This window comes from Doryrhamphus excisus, linkage group LG18 (assembly GCF_037039965.1).
Source record: "Doryrhamphus excisus strain RoL-2023G ecotype Guam linkage group LG18, RoL_Dexc_Guam_v1.1, whole genome shotgun sequence".
NCBI lineage: Eukaryota > Metazoa > Chordata > Actinopteri > Syngnathiformes > Syngnathidae > Doryrhamphus > Doryrhamphus excisus.
In genome coordinates this window covers 16,641,494-16,662,459 of record NC_136374.1, presented here as the reverse complement: position 1 = coordinate 16,662,459, position 20,966 = coordinate 16,641,494, and the positions used below count along the sequence as shown (strand labels likewise).

The following is a 20,966-nucleotide window of genomic DNA, read 5'->3' as shown; positions in this document are numbered from 1 at the left end:
ACCCTTGTGAGGAAAAAGCGGTAGAAATCGAATGAATGAATGAATAATATTCACGGAACCCATATAATAGTCGGCGTACCACTGGGGTGTATGCGTAGCCCACTTTGGGAACCTACAGTTTCCGGGATGTTAACAAACAGTTAATCAGCAATCAATAAATCATGCGCATGTCAGTCTATTAGCATTTAGTTCACAACTTTGGATTGTTTTAATTTGAAACAAAGCTATTTAAATTCCACTTAATCGTGATTTATTTAAGAAAGGGGTTTTTGTCATAACTACATAAGCCCGCAGTGAGAAGACCTAATCTGAGCGCATGAAGCAAAATGAAATCATGAAATGAAATGCAAGAGGTGTCGCACGCATTGGCTTCTGTTTCTGTGATGAAGACATGACCAATTTGCTACAACTGGCATCTCTTGTTTTCATTATTGAACTATATCCCGTTATTGGCTTGTTCATGCTTCATCACTCGCTGCGTTCACCCACTCCATGATATATTCACACCTCCGTGCTTAATCTTTGAAATTGTAATTAAATGCTCATCACAATATAGCTCTCATCAGCAGCTCCGCTGATGGGAGAGAAAAAGAAAATGCAGAAAAGAAGCAAAAACAGTTCCTGACAACAGGCCGACTCGCTGCACCTGGTTGTCACGGAAACAAGGGCTCGGCAGTGAGAACGTGTGTGCTTGTGCGAGAGAGGAGATGAATTAGTGAGACAGACAAGTCGCCACAAATCATAACGTCCTTTAGTGATTGTGGTGACTTCCACCATTAACTGACAGCATCTCGGTGCACCCTGGAGCCAAATGGGCCGCTCCTGTACGGGCTCGTGGTGGGATAGTGACACCTACTGGAAGTGCAGCTCTCACAAACCCACTTAGATGAAATCACATACAAATAGTCATTTAGGCCCATGCATGTAAACTAAGGAAAGATGACTGGAACCGGACATTAATGGTAAACACTGTCCGTGATGGTTTAGTATGGTTAGAGGCAAAAAGATTCAAACCACACAAGTAGCAAACCACACAAAATGTTCCGTCAACGTCCAGTTTTTCACTGATTCCATCTCTCCTGCTGATGAATGTAAATCATTTTTTCACACCGAATTCAGCTGCTCGCTCCTATTTTTCCTCCCTTCTTCATCTATGTATTTTTTCCAAGCATCGCTAATCTCAGCTGAATCTTCCCTTGATGGAAAGCAGCCGTTATTCATCAGAACATACGATGTGGCAAAGGGCACCGCCCCTAAAATACCATCCCCCATCATTATCTTCCGTGTGGTATAATAACCACGTCATCATTTCATGGACTAGACAGTGTAATGTGGTAGTAGCTTTAAAATTAGAGAGCACTCTCATTTGTAACTATGGACAATTGTTGTTGCCAATCAAAAGTTTACATTTAGGCTCCAGCATGCCCGCGACCCTAGTGAGGATAAGCGGCATAGAAAATGGATGGATGGATGAGTGGTTTACAATTATTTACAGTGTGTATATGTTTGTTTTTGTTCGGGACAACCTGTATATGTAGAGAAGCATCTCTCTGCTTACGTAGGTTTTTTCGCACACTGTCCAAAAAAATGCTTTTAAATTGTGCATAGGTGTGATTGGTTGTTTGTCCATATGTGTCCCGTGATTGATTGGGGACCATTCTAGGGTGTACCCTGCCTCTCACCCAAAGTCAGCTCACCCCTGAGTAAGAACAGGATGTGAACGATTAACTTACACTTTCTTGTACTTGTATGAGAGTTAAACTTGTTCTGAAACCTGAACAAAGTCAGCCAGTATAACGGAACCGATGTGTTTGACATTCACGCTTGCATTATGGTTTTATGAACACTTCTTCTTTGTCTTTGGGCTTTTCCCTTCAGGGGTCGCCACAGCAAATCAACTGCCTCCATCCAACCCTGTCTTCTGCATCTGTCTTTCTCACACCAACTACCCTCATGTCCTCCTTTACTACATCCATAAACAGCATCCTTCTACCAATATATTCACTATCTCTCCTCTGGACATGTCCCGACCATCTCAGTCTGGCCTAAAGGACTTTATCTCCAAGGCCTCTAACATGTAATGTCCCTCTGATGGACTCCTTCCTGATCTTATCCATCCTGGTCACTCCCAATGAGAACCTCAGCATCCTCATCTCTGCTATTTCCAGTTCTGCTTCCTTTCTTTTCCTCAGTGTGGTCTTATGAACACACAAAATGTAAATATGTTCCAAAAGAAACGGCCCTGCGTTCTCTAGGGAGATCTACCTGTTCGGAAAAGTGGGATCCAAAGTCCCCTTGTGTGTCATCGTAAACAAATGAGTGTGACCTGAATGAGGCTATCTGCATTTTTATCAGTTTGGAGCTAATCCGGTTAATGACTGCTGATCAAGCATGTAAGTGTAATTAAATCTATTAAAGTTCTATAAATAGCACAAAGAAAACTGAAAGGTAATATTCTCCCTTCCTCCTGTTGGCCTTCTTCCTCCTGCCGAGCAGAATCATTTTTTTCACAGCCGTCCCGCCGGTTTAAAGCAGCGGCGTCAGCTTCGTTTCCCTCCACTGTCACCCTAATCGCTCAGTCTCTCCTTCGCTGCGTCCTGTTCGATCCCGGCGTGGCGTCGCGACTGCCATCGCAACAGATGCACTCACGAGCGCCGTGTGCGCCAAGATGTTCACAAAGTCGTCCCGTTCCAGACATGTTTCTATTTATAACCGGCTTTTATTGTTCCGCATCTAAATAAAACTACATAATTCAGGCTGTGTTAACTTCCAAACATCCCGTTCCTGATAGACACCCAGTCTGTGGCTGATGACTTTAACATACTGAACTACACACCAGGAACAGACACATCCCGTCCGCAAAGTAACGCATACGTACTCCTGAGACCCCGCAAACCCACTCGGTGCACGCCTTGCAGATCAAAGTGGATGGCGCTAGACAGCTGCATTAATATTAATGGCCGTTATATTGAATCAAAGTGTAAATAAGGCACACTCACTACTCAAAGTGTGTCTCCAGCATCATTCCCAATCCGTCCCGCACTGCGGTGATACACTTGAGGAGGTCAGGCATTTCGCCCTTGACCTTCACTGTGTAAAACTGCAACGGCGGGATGTAACGCAACACCACTGCGTGTGTGTGTATTTGTGTACGTGTCTGCAGTAGAGCTTCAGTGGTTGACTGTGGTGACAAAGGCATGGCAGGTATTGCTCGATATGCTCATAAAAACAAAACTGGGATAGATTCCCCTAATATGGTAATGGTTTTATTTCATTTGAACATGCTTCAGATTACATAATCAGTTCCCAGTTCCACATGTCCAAAAGGAGTAGGAAGAAGCAAAGCTTATTAAATCCTACCCCTCCATCTGGTACTTTTACAATCACTAACTGTTACATTTGTTCACTTCCTGCTTTCCATAATACGGTTTAAGGTTTTTTTTTTAATTTTTTTTAAATAATGTACCTCGTACCGAAGTACAAGGTGATATGACCATCTAATGACATATTGTGTACCATAGTAAGTGTCAATATAGTGATATATATAGCACATCATGACTGGTTCAAGACTCTTCATCCTTGGATTTAGCAAATTTATTTTATTTATTAATTTATTTTATTAATTTTTATTAATTTTTTTTAGTTTTTTAAATTTTTTAAATTTTTTTTATTTTTTGTCCCGTACCAAAGTACTCGGTGATATGAGCATCCAATGCCATAATGGGTACCATAGTAAGTATCAATATAGTGATATATATAGCACATCATGACTGGTTCAAGACTCTTCATCCTTGTATTTAGCAAACATCAACTGCTTGTATTGTTTCTTGAATTGGCTCATCGTTGTGCATTGTTTGATTTCCTTACTCAATCCATTCCATAGTTTGATTCCACATACTGAAATGCTATGGCTAGCATAACGTAGTCCTAGCATAGAAGTGTTTCAAATGTACTTCTTCCCTGAGATCATATTTCTCCTCTGTTGTCGAGACGAATTGGATGACATTTTTAGCTAATTGGTTATTTTTAGCCTTGTGCATTATTTTAGCTGTTTGAAGATGAACTATATCAGCAAGTATTTGTGATTTTAGAAATAAGGAGTTAGTATGTTCTCTGTAGGCGGCATTATGAATTATCCTTACTGACCTTTTTTGCAGTACATTTAGCGAGTGAAGATTGCTTTTGTAGTTATTAGCCCATATTTCCACACAATAAGTAAGATATGGTAGAACCAGAGAGCAATAAAGAGTGTGGAGTGATTTTTGATTGAGAACAAATTTTGCTTTTTTCAATACTGAAATATTTCTATAATATACTAATATTGAATTCATCATCTTACCAATTGTATGTGTTTAACTTTGTGGAAACCTTTTATTTTCCACCATGATTGTGCCTCTGTAGTGCACAAAGTGAGGCCCATAAAGGCGGGAGAGGTGGTAGAACCTGAGAGCCCTGACCTCAACCCCATCAAACATTTGGGATGAACTAAAACTGAGATTGTGGGCCAAGATTAGTGACATCTGTGTTATAAATGTATTTTCTCCATGACTGCAATCGTTTTTGTGTGCACCTGAAGGGGGCGTAGGTGTAAATCTGACTCCAAAAGGAATCAGCCGTGAACCTCACTGCATCCGTGGAACACACTTTCCCTTTCTGCCTAATTTTGTTCAGCTGTAAGTCCCACCCCCCCCCTTGTCTAAAAATATGTGGCGTGCCAGTGGAAACTCATAAATGTGCACATTCAACATCATAGCCTTTAGGGAGTGTCAGCGTGTGAGAGAGGTGAGCGCGCCACAGACGAATGTGTGACACAATCTTTTCCTATCACACACAGGTTCCTAAAATACTCTTGCGCTTCTTTGCATTGCTCAGGAAACACACACAAACACACACACAACCAGACACACAACCGATGCACTGGGACAACTGATAAACATATTAAAGCCAAAAGCCGGTTTGAATATTAAACTGGGACACGCGCATGGCACGCTGCATCACTCCCCACGGGCTGACACCCATCTTATACAGTAGGTCCCCTATTAGGCTAAATTACTTTTTTATTATTGTACTGTCCGCACAGTAGCTCACATTGATTTCTCAGTGTTATTTGTGTTCTTCCTAATACTCAATGATACGTTGTTGTTGTTGTTTTCTGCATTGGAGAAGTATTCATTTACCGTGTACAGTCAAGCCTCAAGTTTTTGTACGATTTCAACGAAAAATGTTGCCCCGTTTATTGTACTCCAATGTAGAAAAGATATCATTGATTGCGCAAAGTAACCTACACGTTGGTGATTCAATGCCTGTGCATTTTTTTATTGAGTCACACTGCTAAATAACCCTCCATGGAGCCAAAAAAAAATTCTGACTGCCAGCAATTTGAACAAGTTGAAAAACATTCTTTAATTTAAGGAAGAAATTATCGCAAAAATATCGTTTTTCAAGCCTCACATTCGCTCAGAAAAACGCATGGACAAACACAGCTCATCGCGTTAAAGCTACAGACACACAAAAATCAAGGATAGCTGCAGGGCAGCACACAAATACACTATTATAGTACCTGTGAGAATTATTGTAATGCTCTAATATGGGACAATCTAATATACATGTAATCTAATATACATTAATAACAACTAGCGGTGTCTCGAGACATTCATTTCACCAGACGATACACAAGACCGGGTCTATGTGAATGAGATGAGAAAGGAATTTGACTTTTAAGGAAAGTAGAATGAAAAATAATATAATTTTTAGGGGATGTAACAGGTTAATTAATATGAATAATTTAATTTAATTTCTACTACATGACATTGTATTACTCCTTACGAGGCTACACTCTTCTGCAGTGTGTATATGCTAGCGGCACTGCCTTCGCCCACCAACACAAAGAGACTGTATCACTGGCAAAAGGGCTCACTCTGTTCATGTTGTTGTTCTATGTTGTCATAGTGCTGAAACCAATGCACAGAGTGAACTCTCTTTGTACCTCTGGGAGACAAGGAAAACATACCATATGGGAATATATTTATGATGCAGTTCATTGTCATTTATTGTGTGATTAATACAGTTATTTATTATTATCCCAGATTTGTGCCCACAAGAAAACATCTTGTCATGTTTTAATTAGTGACAGCCTTAATAACAATATGTCATTTTTGTCAGTATACTTTACATAAATGCGGCGGTTTTACTAACATAATGCAATTTGCAGTATTTACTAAGCAGCAGAGAGTAGCAGGCATTTATGAGGGCTACTATATTCATGAAATATATACATATATTATGATGGATTATATGACTATACATTAAAACTTCTACCACGGCCTCTGTCACTCACTGAATGGTAAACAGCTTACTTGTCTTTTGTGGAAACTACCTGCTGTGTTTATCCCGCACTGAATAAATCCACTCTAAAAGCTTTCTGTTCCACTCATCGCTAACCTTCTTCCTCCCCCCTTCAGCGAGGCACGCTCTCCTCTTGTTCTTTAGTTTTTTTTCCCCCATTTCTAACTCTTTTCGGGTTAATGTTGAAATTTTTTCTTTCTTTTTATAGTTCACCATAAAGTTCAGCTTTACAGATGCCATGTCTGATCTGAATGCAGATTTGTTGTGGTAGTGGCATCTATCCAGACATGTGATATCTTTAAAAAGGTAACTACGTTTGCCTCGTAGCATCACTTGTTATTTGGTTTTCAGAGGGTGAAAATGGGAGGTGTCCGTTACAGGTGCAGTGTTTACTTTTTGGGTGTTAAAAATGGGGGTACAGTATCTATATCAGGGGTCTCAAACTCAATTTACTTGGGGGCCACTGGAGCTCGGGTCTAGGTGAGACTGGGCCGCATCAGGTTTTCCAAAAAAAAACAAAAACGCATTTATTAAAAACAAAAAAATGTAAAAAACTTCGCTTTGGTTCCAATTTTCTACAATAAAAGCTCTGATAAAACATTCCACTGTTCTCAAATATCTTCCGTTTTATTTTTCTACACAAAATAAGATGAAAAATAAATACACATATAGTTGGTGGGTAGACAAATGATTTTTTTCAGATTAAAATGAACAAAGCATTATTAGAGCCCTGTAGACATGACAAAACATGACTATAGTCACATTTATACTCTTTTTATTTACAACATATTGCGCAACTGCAGGGTCTTGAGACACATGCTAACTCGCAAACTAGAGAGCTAGCCACCTAAACAGTAGCCTTCAAGTTATTTCCTTTCAACTTAAATCGCCCAAAACATACCACTTCCACACGGATAGGGAGGATAACTATTAACAGTTATTTAACCTTTAACATGAACATTAATCAAACGTAATAATTTTTTCTGGGTACATGATACCATACAGCATCCATATCAAACTTTACATTAAACTTTCATATCAAGGCGGGGGCCTCAAAGTAGTGTCCTGCGGGCCACATTTGGCCGCGTGTTTGAGACCCCTGATCTATATGGAAGTACACGTAGACATCAGCTTGTAGACAAGGCTTTGGAACACAAACACACACAAACACACACCATGGCCATCATACTATGAACCAGATTAGAGGAGAATGGTTTTTAAGAGCTGTGTGCAGACTATGATGGCCATGGTGTGTGTTTGTGAGAGTGTGTGTTTGTGTGAGTGTGCATGAGAGTGAATGAGCCTGAGTTATAGGGCAAGAGAGCACCAGAAGAAAAATCACATTTCATAAATAAATCATCTGGGTCCTTGTGATCTCGTGATGGATGCACACAGACACACACACACACACACACACTCTCTCCCTAGAGATGATTTTGTTTATTTTGAGAAATGAGGTTTTAAAGCCTGTGTATGTAACATGCACATGTTTAGGGGGGGGAAGGAGGTCATTCTGGTGTGTTTTGCATAAATGTGTGAAAGTGTGTGTGTGCGGTCCCTTATTTTCCTGCATGGTTTAATCCCTCACTAAGAACCAGTCCTTCTCCTTATGACTCATACAGTGGCAACTCATTTTCCCTGGGTGTATAAATGCTTTAAAAAACACCCCGTTTGCGTGTGTTGCCTCATAATTTCTCCAATCTTTCCCAAAGTGGCGCTCCATCATCACTGTGTTTAGCGGCATGCGTGTTTTTAAGCAAAGCCGGCGGTGGTATATTTCGATGTAGCATGTCCATGTTTGCGTGAGTGTGCCACTTTTGTGCCAAGCTAGCCAGTCATAGTGAGTGACTGAGTGAGCTCATCTGTATGATGATGGGGGGGGGGGGTCTATAAATATTGTAGATGCCTGCAGTCGACCCTCTCAGCAGGCTACTGTATGATGTCATCCAGGAACACCGCTCACCAGGACACACACACACACACACACACAGTGATGTGCTGCTGCCAAGTCACAATAACCATGGCAACCGTGGGTGTGGTACGTAGAGATGCGAAAGGCTCAAACTTCCTGCTTTTTGCACTTGTCGTTGTCTTCCGTTCATTTCCTGTCCTCTTTTATTCGACTCCTCGATTGTATTCAACTTTTCCATTTCCTTCTCAGTCGCCGTGTCCCAACTCCTTGACATTCACGCGGGAAGCAGAGAGGTGAGAAGAGCAGGGCTGACTTAAGCACTTAGTAAAGTATCCTTCAATCCATATAACGATTCCCTACATTTACCACGGTCACAATACACTGAAGACACGTGTTGAACCCTGCTGCTTATACAGCAGTGCGGCTAATTTATGACTCGTGACATCTCCTATACTTCATTTCCCCCCCTCCTATACTTCAGGACTACTAATTTAAGGTAGTTCTTTTTTTTTTTTTTTTTTTTTAGCAGGAGCCAATCACAAGCTACAAGCGAACTTCCGACAACCCAACAGAAATAGTAGGAAATTACTCAATATAACAATGTGACTCACCGGATTAAAATCATCACACAGCAACTTAACAGACAAAGGGTAGCTAAGAAATATACAAGACAAGTACCAATATGTGTTTCTAATAAAAAATAGCAACTATTTTAACGGGCGGCACGGCGGTCTAGTGTTTAGCGCGCAGACCTCACAGCTAGGAGACCAGGGTTCAATTCCACCCTCGGCCATCTCTGTGTGGAGTTTGCATGTTCTCCCCGTGCATGTGTGGGTTTTCTCCGGGTACTCCGGTTTCCTCCCACATTCCAAAAACATGCTAGGTTAATTAGTGACTCCAAATTGTCCATAGGTATGAATGTGAGTGTGAATGGTTGTTTGTCTATATGTGCCCTGTGATTGGCTGGCGACCAGTCCAGCGTGTACCCCGCCTCTCGCCCGAAGACAGCTGGGATAGGCTCCAGCACCCCCCGCGACCCTCGTGAGCTGCTTTGGTTCCCTCTGGTGGACAGAGGCAGCATTACAGTGCCCCGGCAACAATAACCAATGAAATGAGATGAAATGGATTATTAAATTAAGTGAAAATTGGTATACTCGTATTGGTACGTATTGGTATATTTTCTACCTAGCTTGTTAGTTGCTGGTTGCTGTGTGATGATTTTAGAGTTCTTTGTAAGATGACATAGTGAGTTTATACAGACTTTTATATTAATGACGTCCTGCGATTTCCAGTGGGTTGATAAGCTCGTCGTGAGTTCACTTTTAATTCTTGATTGGCTTCTTCCAAAGAAAGTGCTACCAAGCGGCACCGAATTTAAACAATTACCAGGGGTGCCCAAACCTTTTCATACCACTTTATCAGTTCCTTTAATATTTTATTTTTCGCATTTCAGAAAGAAGGTTGCACAACAGGTTACACTAAATATCTGATTTGGGCCTCTTGCTAAAAATAAAGCGCACAGCGATCAAAAACGGCTCGTCGTCCAATACCATGAACCACGAACGCGGTCGTTTTGCTTGTAGCATCTTTGCTCTTCTCACTGCTCATAAGATCTAACAGCGGATTGCTCTCTGGCTCTTTGCTCCGGGTAGCTTTAGCTTCAGCCTTAATTGCTGACGGAGCAAAAGGGGACAGCGGCTGACTTTCACAAGTTTGCAGCAGTAGATAAGATTAGCCGGCCGATGCATCGATCTGACTTTCAACGGTTAATTGGTGTGTTCACTGAATCCGAATCCACTCATATTGCGTTTTCTCCTTTACAGTCAGAAGCAGCAGCATCATTCTAAAATGGCTACAACGGGTAAATACTGTATACCAGGGGTCTCAAACACGCGGCCCGCGGGCCAAATGTGGCCCGCAGGACACTAGTTTGAGGCCCCCGCCTTGATATGAAAGTTTAATGTAAAGTTTGATATGGATGCTGTATGGTATCATGTACCCAGAAAAAATGATTACATTTGATTAATGTTCATGTTAAAGGTTAAATAACTGTTAATAGTTATCCTCCCTATCCGTGTGGAAGTGGTAAGTTTTTGGCTATTTAAGTTTAAAGGAAATAACTTGAATTCTACCGTTGAGGTCGCTAGCTCTCTAGTTTGCGAGTTAGCATGTGTCTCAAGACCCTGCAGTTGCGCAATATGTTGTAAATAAAAAGAGTATAAATGTGACTATAGTCGTGTTTTGTCATGTCTACAGGGCTCTAATAATGCTTTGTTCATTTTAATCTGAAAAAAATCATTTGTCTACCCACCAACTATATGTGGTTTCTTAAGTTTTTATTATTTGCCGTTTTATTATTATTATTATTATATTTATTTATTACTGATTGAGATATTAAGATATCCATATGCTTTAAAAATATGACTTATTTCAGTTTCTGTAACTTTAATTTGTACCCCTGGCTTTGTTGTCTTTACGGAGATTATTTCTGGGTGACTGGCTGAATGCGACGCCCGCTTCCCAGTACTCTTCCCACACGGGGGACCAAAAGAAGAAGAGAATTGTCAGTACATGCAGGACAAGAGCTGAGAAGAGTAGAAACTGTAGATCAGATTTAGAAAGAAGGCTGCAAAGCGAAACCAGATATGGATGGAGAGGAAGAGTAGAAGACGGCGGCGGATGTGTGTGTGTGTGTGTGTGTGTGTGTGTGGACAGTAATGGGACATGCCAGGGTGGGATGCAAGCGGCAGAGCTTCAAACGACCTTTATGCAACGCAACCGCAGGCCCCTCCTCTCCAGCGCTCTCATTCACGTTTGTCTTTAGCCTGGCGCTCATTTGCAAGCCAACACGAGCTCCAAGGAGTCCAAATCTAAAACGGCTTCATGCTCAAAGCTGAGATGAGCGCACAAAACCCCTCTTTGACTCGAGTGGCTGCAATTAGCATTTAAATTCCATCTTTATGTCGCCCGTGTGAATACTCCGTGAATGTGTTTGCTCGGAGCAAAAAGACAAGCACATGAATGTTCTCGTCTGGAGACAGAAAATAGAAACATTTTGACAAATCTTACGCTAAATCAAAAATAGGCTGGAGATGAAAAGCAAACTTTGAAATGTTTTGATATTTAAAATATAGCTTATTATAATGGAAGAACGCAACAAACAAGCGTTAAGGATGGGTAAAACCTCTCTAGTGGACACCTTCAAAACCGTGAACATCAGCAGAGTGGGTTGACCGCCTTTAGCTTGCTGGCAAATACTTCTCCACTTAACTCAGGGATGTACTTTAAAATACTTTAAAATAAATTACTAGTAGTGGCCGAGTGCTTCTTCTTTTCTCTTTGGGCTTTTCCCTTCAGGGAAATCAATCTCCTCTTCTGCATCTGTCTCTCTCACACCAACTACCCTCATGTCCTCCTTCACGACATCCGTAAACCTCCTCTTCCTTCTACCAATATATTCACTAGCTCTCCTCTGGACATGTCCCAACCATCTCAGTCTGGCCTAAAGGACTTTATCTCCAAGGCCTCTAACATGTAATGTCCCTCTCATGTACTCCTTCCTGATCCTATCCATCCTGGTCACTCCCAACGAGAACCTCGGCATCCGCATCTCTACTACCTCCTTCACTACATCCATTATTTATTTTTTATTTTTATATATTTTTTTATTTACAGTAAACCTCGGATATATCGGATTCAATTGTTCCCACTGGTTTTGTCCGATATAAGCGAAATCCGTTATATGCGTATACCGGAAAATGTCCGTTTTACGCATATATCGGATTTATATCCGGTATATGCGTAAATCGGATTTTATCCGTTATAAAAAGGCACTTCCTTGTCAATGTTACTCTTTATAGTGTCCTTATTTTTGAGAATGTCACTCAGTGTTGAAGATTTCAAACCGAATTTGGCGACTATGGTCACTTGCTTCTCCCCTGGATGTTCCTCGGCATACTTTACAACATCGTTATTTTTGCTGAAAAGTAAGAGTTTTTCGTTTGGGTGGCATGGTCGTAGCGATTTCGACGATTCCTGTGCCCGCCAAACCACTCCTAGCGACGTGAATATAAATCGCGCAGGCAACGCTGCAAATGACGTCGTATAGCGGCCTGTCACGATTCGGCGAATCGGAGCGCCACGATGCGGCCATCCGATATATGCGAGGGAAATTGGAACGGGACTGGAGATTTTGTCCGAAATAGGCGAAATCCGTTATAAAAAATCTGATATATGCAATGCATTTTTATTGGAAATGCATTACAGAAAAATCGGTTCTTTTTTATCTGTCCGTTGTGAGCGAATTTCCGATATATCCGAGGTTTACTGTATTTCATGCTGTCCAATACTTTTGACCCTCTGAAATGAGATACTAAAATGTCTGTCCTTTTGTCAAACCTTTCAAATGAAAGATGAAAGTCTCCCCTTTCAATTACAATTTTATTGTTTTATTCAAAATCCATACTTTACTATATGTGGCAAAACCATAACTCCTCTGTCATTGTTCAAATCCCTTTGAGTACATTTGAGTACTGTGTGTACAACTGATTAAAAGTGTCTCATGTGTCCATGTTTATGTTTTTTGGGGGTAGAACCAGAGTAAAGCGTGGCTGAAGTCTGGAATCTGGAGTGTGGAATCGACGGCAGGAAGAACCAGTATCAACCAAGGAAGCTCACCACTGCTCATCACGTCCGAGGCCCCATTATGCTTACTGACCTTCATCATCACCATCAGTGAGTGAGCAGCAGTTTTTCTTACAATCTGAATTTTTGGTCTATAATTATATAAGAGTGAACAAACGTTACCTTGTTCCTGTGAAAGAACGTGTGGAGATTCAACACACATAAAAAAAAATCATGTTCCCAGGCTACCATGGAGTCATGTTGCTTAGTTTAATTAGCTGATTTGGGTCAATTCGATGCACATATGCGATCGCTAAAGGACATATTTGCACACACACACACACACACACACACACACACACACACACACTGGGCAACTTCTGGACTCGGAGCAAAGCTCTGTGAGTGAGCAGAGATATGATAGCTAACTAATAGACCTCTCAACGCATACGCTTCCAGCTAACGCCGCTGATACGGCAGAGAGCGAGCAAGTGAGTGGCGAGACGGCGTGACGTAAGAGTGGATGTGAGCAGGTAGACCACGTATCGCATTTGATCATTTCTTTAGTTAAGGCCTGTGGTCGTCGTGGGAAACAACACCGCGCTGCCCCAAATGGCTCTTTTGTTGGTAAAGGTTGCCGACCCCTGCATGGACTAGACCAGGGGTCTCAAACGCGCGGCCCGCGGGCCAAATGTGGCCCGCAGGACACTAGTTTGAGGCCCCCGCCTTGATATGAAAGTTTAATGTTGGACAATTTGGAGTCGCCAATTAGCCTAGCATGTTTTCAGAATGTGGGAGGAAACCAGAGTAGCCGGAGAAAACTCACACATGCACGGGGGAGAACATGCAAACTCCACACAGAGATGGCCGAGGGTGGGATTGAACTTGGGTCTCGGAGCTGTGAGGTCTGCGCGCTAACCACTAGGCCGCCGTGCAGCCCTACTCGCAATGTCTCAAATTTAAATGTAAAAAAAAATGTAAAAAAAGTCATCTGACACTGTAGGGCAGGGATCTCAAACACGCGGCCCGCAGGCCAAATGTGGCCCGCAGGACACTAGTTTGAGGCCCCCGTCTTGATATGAAAGTTTAATGTTAGTGCGGCCCGCGCAAGTTTGATATGGATGCTGTATGGTATCATCCATCCATCCATCCATTTTCCTCCGCTTATCCGGGTCCGGGTCGCGGGGGCAGCAGTCTTAGTAGGGAAGCCCAGACTTCCCGGTCCCCGGCCACCTCCTCCAGCTCCACCGGGAGGACACCAAGGCATGTACCCAGAAAAAATTATTACATTTGATTAATGTTCATGTTAAAGGTTAAATAACTGTTAATAGTTATCCTCCCTATCCATGTGGATGTGGTAAAGTTTTTGGCGATTTTTTTACCCACCAACTATATGTGGTTTCTTAAGTTTTTATTATTTGCCGTTTTATTATTATTATTATATTAATTTATTACTGATTGATTGATTTTCTTTATTCTTGATTTGTTTATTTATTTATCCTCTTATTTTGTGTAGAAAAATAAAAAGTAAGATATTTCAGAACAGTGGAATGTTTTATCAGAGCTTTTATTGTAGAAAATTGGAACCAAAGCGAAGTTTTTTAAATTTTTTTGTTTTTAATAAATGCGTTTTTGTTTTTTTTTTGAAAACCTGATGCAGCCCAGTCTCACCCAGACCTGAATTCCAGTGGCCCCCAAGTAAATTGAGTTTGAGACCCCTGGACTAGACCATCTGAGTGCCTTTTTCCTAAAATATGGTATTACAGTAAAGTCTCGTTATATCGATATTCTTGGGAGTCGGAAAAAATACCGATATAACCGGACTATCCATATATCCGATCCTGCGCCGAACTGCATTAAAAGTGGGCAATAATGCACTCGACATTGTTCTATCGAGCAGCTTAAATCAATCTTTGCTTAAGGATTTCAATACCAAAAAAGAACACGGCGAACGGCTGCTTCCAGTCAACTTTATTTTTTGTAACTTTTGTATCGATATAAGCAGACCAAATTGGCTGGCGGGAGATGAAAAGGGCATTGTAGTAACCGGATTATCATAATAACCGGGTATCGTACTAACGGAACTAATTATATCATAAAAGACTAGAAATTTGCCGGGAAATGAAAATAGTATCGTAATAAGTAGTAATTCGTTATAACCGATATCGATATAACGAGACTTTACTGTAGTTTCTTGGATGCATTGAGTTTTTTAAATCAAGGCAGCATGTGGCCTCTATGCAGCAGAGCAAAGTCGGCGTCCGTCATCTTGTATTTATCACACTTGACCCTGAGAACATGGTTTCATTTGGTGTGTGACCGGCCGTGACACAGCCCTCAAATGGCTAATATCTCATTTACATCAGCAGAGACACTTTGAGCGTGCGAGCCAGCGTTGCGTGTTGATGCCCATGCAGTGAATGAGTGTGAATGATGCGGCACGGCCACCGTGCACACCGTCTAAGTCAGTGGTCTGCAACCCGTCGTGCCACGCTGTCGTCCTACTGATGTCGCTCCAGCTGGTTTACGCTCATCTTAAACAGTGCAGCCTAAAAAAGGTCCAACACACCTGATGTCAAACCAGATTTGGCGGAAAACGTGATGACTGCCATAAACTGGAAAGGAAATTAGCTGTCATATCAGAACGCGGTGTGCACGTCCTGTCTTGGCTGCTCAGTACAACATGGCTATCAATAGGCTCATTCATTCAGCCAATCCCAGGGCGCATATAGACAAACAACCATTCACACTCACATTCATACCTATGGACAATTTGGAGTTGCTAATTTACCTAGCATGTTTTTGGAATGCGGGAGGAAACCGGAGTACCAGGAGAAAACCCACAGAGATAGCCAAGGGTGGAATCGAACTCGGATCTCCTGGCTGTGAGGCCCGCACGCTAACCACTCGACCACCGTGCAGCCATATCAATAGGTCAAAAATAATAACATAGGAAGAGACTGTCGTATTTACTCGTAATGTAAAACTAGTACATTTTCCATTGTAGTAAAAGCAGTAATGCATTATTATACTTACTTCAAATGTTGCATGTACAGCTAATAAAGTGTTTATGATATATTTTCAAAGATTAAAGTATGTACACCTTAACAACTGCAACAACGTGAATAATAATGTATAAGGATCAAACATTGGACAGAGGAGCTATACTGTATGCGTCCTAACACTGTGTCCTTCCCCTCTAAAAATCCTCTATTTAACTTGCATCGTCACGCTCTCACAAATGTGTGTGTGTGTGTGTGTGTGTGTGTGTGTGTAGTAGCAGCAGAATAAGGGTTGATGGGGGGGGGGTGCTTCGTCGCTGACAAACTGTATTTCACGGAGCATTTTCAACTCCTTTAAATCCCTTTTAAGGGTTCAGCGATGGACTTTAGCCTCTGATGCTGCCACATAATTCTCTCACTGGTAAAAAATAAAAAATAAAAATAAAAAGGCGCTTGAAGATGCTGTGTATGTTTTAATGCATCAGTATGCTGCCCCGTCCCTAATTTAATGACACACATGCTTGGAAATTGTCGTCATTGCTACTGCTCGTCCTGTCTAGATCTAAATCAGTCCATCCTACTCTACTCTTTCCTCCATCGGCTATGATGTCGAGGGTTCAAACCGGCACCCGGCTGAGTTAAATTTGCCCGGTGCTGAGAACCTGATGATACTGGCACGGGGACGAATTGAGCGAAGGATGAAAGCTACTAAAAAGGCGGCGTGCCAAAGCTGTAGCGTGACGGGGGCAGCATGGACGTGATAGCGCCGCACAATTAGAATCCATTAGTACTCAGTCTTGGACCTGGTCAAGACTGAGCGTCACGGTGGTCTTGTATCGGGATTGAATTTCAAAGCGGTGAGAGGATGGCGACTGCTGAGAAGAAGAAAGAGTGACATTATGTAAAGCTGTCGAGATGCAGGAGGGGAGAGAGGGAGAGGAAATGGAGGCAGGAGAGGAGAAGAAAAGTGTGATGTCAGGCTGCTGCCGGGTGTTAGATGCTGTATAGATCCTCTATGCTGGAGTCACACTCTGATGTCACTTGAATACTTGAACACTTTTATATTAATATTAGGGATCAGATCAAGCAATTTAGTAGTGGCGTATACCAATTATGTACTCTGTACAACCGCCTATCATTATGTAATGCATATTATACGTAAGGCAAAATTGCATCATATTCGTATTAATGCATTTTCTGCAACACCCGTGCAGCTTTGTGTGGTATGACTGTAGGAAAGACACAATCATGCTACTCACAAGCTGTACACTGACTGCTCTAAAATATATCCATATTTATATAGTATTATCCCTTGCAAAGATGTAGTGCAGGGGTCTCAAACACGCGGCCCGCGGGCCAAATGTGGCCCGCAGGACACTAGTTTGAGGCCCCCGCCTTGATATGAAAGTTTAATGTAAAGTTTGATATGGATGCTGTATGGTATCATGTACCCAGAAAAAATTATTACGTTTGATTCATGTTCATGTTAAAGGTTAAATAACTGTTAATAGTTATCCTCCCTATGCGTGTGGAAGTGGTACGTTTTTGGCTATTTAAGTTTAAAGGAAATAACTTGAAGGCTACCGTTTAGGTCGCTAGCTCTCTAGTTTGCGAGTTAGCATGTGTCTCGAGACCCTGCAGCTGCGCAATATGTTGTAAATAAAAAGAGTATAAATGTGACTATAGTCGTGTTTTGTCATGTCTACAGGGCTCTAATAATGCTTTGTTCATTTTAATCTGAAAAAAATAATTTGTCTACCCACCAACTATATGTAGTTTTTATTATTTGCCGTTTTATTATTATTATTATTATTATATTTATTTATTACTGATTGATTGATTTTCTTTATTCTTGATTTATTTATTTTTCATCTTATTTTGTGCAGAAAAATAAAAATTAAAATATTTGAGAACAGTGGAATGTTTTATCAGAGCTTTTCTTGTAGAAAATCGGAACCAAAGCACTGAAAAAGTTTGTATATTTTTCTGTTTTTAATAAATGCGTTTTTTTTTTTTTTTTGGAAAACCTGATGCGGCCCAGCCTTTCCCAGACCCTAGCTCCAGTGGCCCCCAAGTAAATTGAGTTTGAGACCCCTGATGTAGTGAAATAAAAATAAATCTTAATAGAAACAGATGCAGAAACGATCGTGCACAATCAACCTGGAAGTTGATTGGTGAAATACTACATTATACTACAATAATACATTGAAACACTTCCTGCGAGACATTGCTAACAACGCTAACAACAGAGAAACAGAGCTTGGGCGAGGACAGAGGAAGCAGAGCTCGGAGGCGGGACGAGAGCATATCCGGCCTATAGCGCACACCCGACAATCTGTGACATCACAAACCGCCAGTGTTAGAACGCCCTCTGAAATCGAACATTCAGAGCTATCCCGAATTTCTCTCAGGGCTCACTTCGAAATGCGTAAACGTCTTTATCTGAAACTTTGGCATGGTTTAACACGAGAATAACGAGATATACGAGAATAACGAGAAGTCTTTGGTGGAAAAATTAATTTCACAAGAGCACATAAAAGCGGATTCCGCGGTTAAAAATTCCGAGGTGGAGGAAAGTGTAAAAATATTGACAGCGGCTCAGTTTCCACGGAGCCCTTGAGAACATTTTCATGTCCTTTTTGTCTTTGGGTCTCATGTTCTCTCCTGTCTGTCTCTCTTCCTGTCTCGCTAACAGGGCTTCTTGGTGGCATTCAGCTGCTCACTTTACGCTCCACTTTGCTCCACATCAACCCAAATTCCCCTCTTTGGTGCTTACATAACACAGGGAAAGATTGGGCATCGGCAGCCGACCAATGAGAACGGCCACTTTTTTTTTTTAAGTGACTTCACCCGGCCTCGCCAATATTCTCCTATCAGGCTGCCTCTGCCGTTCATGTGTAAAAAACACTTGCTGTGGGCACGCTCCCCCACTCACCAACATATTAATAACACTTAATCACATTTGGATGGGCTTTAGTTTGTCAATGGACCATGATGCTGACTTTTTAGAGGATATTTTCCCCCTACAGCAGGGGTCTCAAACTCAATTTACTTGGGGGCCACTTCTTAAAAACGCATTTATTAAAAACAGAAAAATGAATAAACTTTGCTTTGGTTCCAATTTTCTACAAGAAAAGCTCTGATAAAACATTCCACTCTTCTCAAATATCTTAATTTTTTTTTTCTACACAAAATAAGATGAAAAATAAATAAACAAATCAAGAATAAAGAAAATCAATCAATCAATAATAAATGAAAAAAAAAAAACGCAAATAATTAAAACTTAAGAAACCACATATAGTTGGTGGGTAGACAAATGATTTTTTTCAGATTAAAATGAACAAAGCATTATTAGAGCCCTGTAGACATGACAAAACACGACTATAGTCACATTTATACTCTTTTTATTTACAACATATTGCGCAACTGCAGGGTCTTGAGGCACATGCTAACTCGCAAACTAGAGAGCTAGCGACCTAAACGGTAGCCTCCAAGTTATTTCCTTTAAACTTAAATAGCCAAAAACTTACCACTTCCACACGGATAGGGAGGATAACTATTAACAGTTATTTAACCTTTAACATGAACATGAATCAAACGTAATAATTTTTTCTGGGTACATGATACCATACAGCATCCATATCAAACTTTACATTAAACTTTCATATCAAGGCGGGGGCCTCAAACTAGTGTCCTGCGGGCCACGTTTGGCCTGCGGGCCGCGTTTTTGAGACCCCTGCCCTACAGTGTCAGATGATTTTTTTCCATTAAAATTTGAGACAATTTGAGAATAGACCTCACAGCTCGGAGACCCAAGTTTAATCCCACCCTCGGCCATCTCTGTGTGGAGTTTGCATGTTCTCCCCGTGCATGCGTGGGTTTTCTCCGGGTACTCCGGTTTCCTCCCACATTCCAAAAACATGCTAGGTTAATTAGCGACTCCAAATTGTCCATAGGTATGATTGTGAGTGTGAATGGTTGTTTGTCTATATGTGCCCTGTGATTGGCTGGCCACCAGTCCCCGAATGAATGAATGAATGAACATTGCGAGTAAATTTTCAAAGTAAAAGTCTCTTATTGAGTTGACAGGTGACGCACTTTGTCTTTTATTACTGTGAGAATGCTGCATTATTGCATAATAATTATTGCATTATTATTGTACCCCACAGTCTCCACATTGTTGCACTGCCATTTTTTCTTCCGCAGTCTCCTCTTGAATGAAATCTGTTCTGCTAAACTGCCTCTTGCTTGGAAATCAATACAGGAATTCCTTATTTTTTTCCATTCTTATTGTTTGATTACTGATGTGTTCACTGTGGCTTGGGTTTCACAGTCTTCTGCTGTCTTTTTAAAGTACCTAAATGAGGAAGAAGGAAAACTGACAAATGAACTACCAAATGTGCAGCGTGCGTGGTACCAATTGCAAATTTGAAGGGTCAAAGCCGAAGTCAGTAGGACGTAAGGTCAAGTGAACAAAACCCATGGTACGTATTAGAATTCCCAACAAGAGAGGGGTGGCTGTTTAAGAATGCCAATCATGTGTGTGTCCTTCCGTTTGTGTATTTGTATGCTGGCAAAAAATAGCCAGTGTTGCATCTGACTGGAACAGGTGTCCGAACATCACAACAAACACCGCTGAACTTTTTATAACCCAATAAGACCTGATCCAGGGATGCCATCAGGCTTTCTTGGAATAACGGTGAAAATAAGACAGGACGGCTTCTGCGATTAATTGTACTCGTACGTCCATAAAACATGTTTGCATAGTCAAAGTAGCGGCACCGAGCCACATGCCGTCGTGTCAACACTGCGAGGTCGCTAGGCGATTGTTTTAGGCCACCATTAAATGTACACAAATACACGCAATCTACGCTACAAAAACCGCTGCTCAAGCTCTGCAACCATTCAGACAGTGATCAATTATATAATAATCATTATTATATTATTAATTAGCCTATTATTATTACTATCGTCATTATGCTAGTTAGTTAGTTAGGCTAGTGTTAGCCTGTTTATTGGCCTGTTTATTAGCCTGCTTTTGCCCTATTAACCTAGCATGTTTTTGGAATGTTGGAGGAACCCGG

At 41.3% G+C, this 20,966-nt stretch overlaps 2 protein-coding genes across 4 annotated transcripts in view; one reads left to right on the top strand and one right to left on the bottom strand.

Annotated features, from left to right (window-relative positions):
* The window catches only part of tmem183a (transmembrane protein 183A), a 41,868-nt gene that overhangs the window by 8,107 nt on the left and 12,795 nt on the right, over nucleotides 1-20,966 (top strand). For all 3 annotated transcript variants that reach the window (XM_058055918.2, XM_058055920.2, XM_078798546.1), the window contains one exon: nucleotides 8,507-8,550. In XM_058055918.2, the coding sequence (XP_057911901.2) occupies nucleotides 8,507-8,550 (44 nt within the window). The remainder of the gene's footprint in view (nucleotides 1-8,506; nucleotides 8,551-20,966) is intronic.
* Nucleotides 1-20,966, bottom strand: part of ppfia4 (PTPRF interacting protein alpha 4) — a 58,845-nt gene that overhangs the window by 30,230 nt on the left and 7,649 nt on the right. The gene's annotated exons all lie outside the window — the stretch shown is intronic.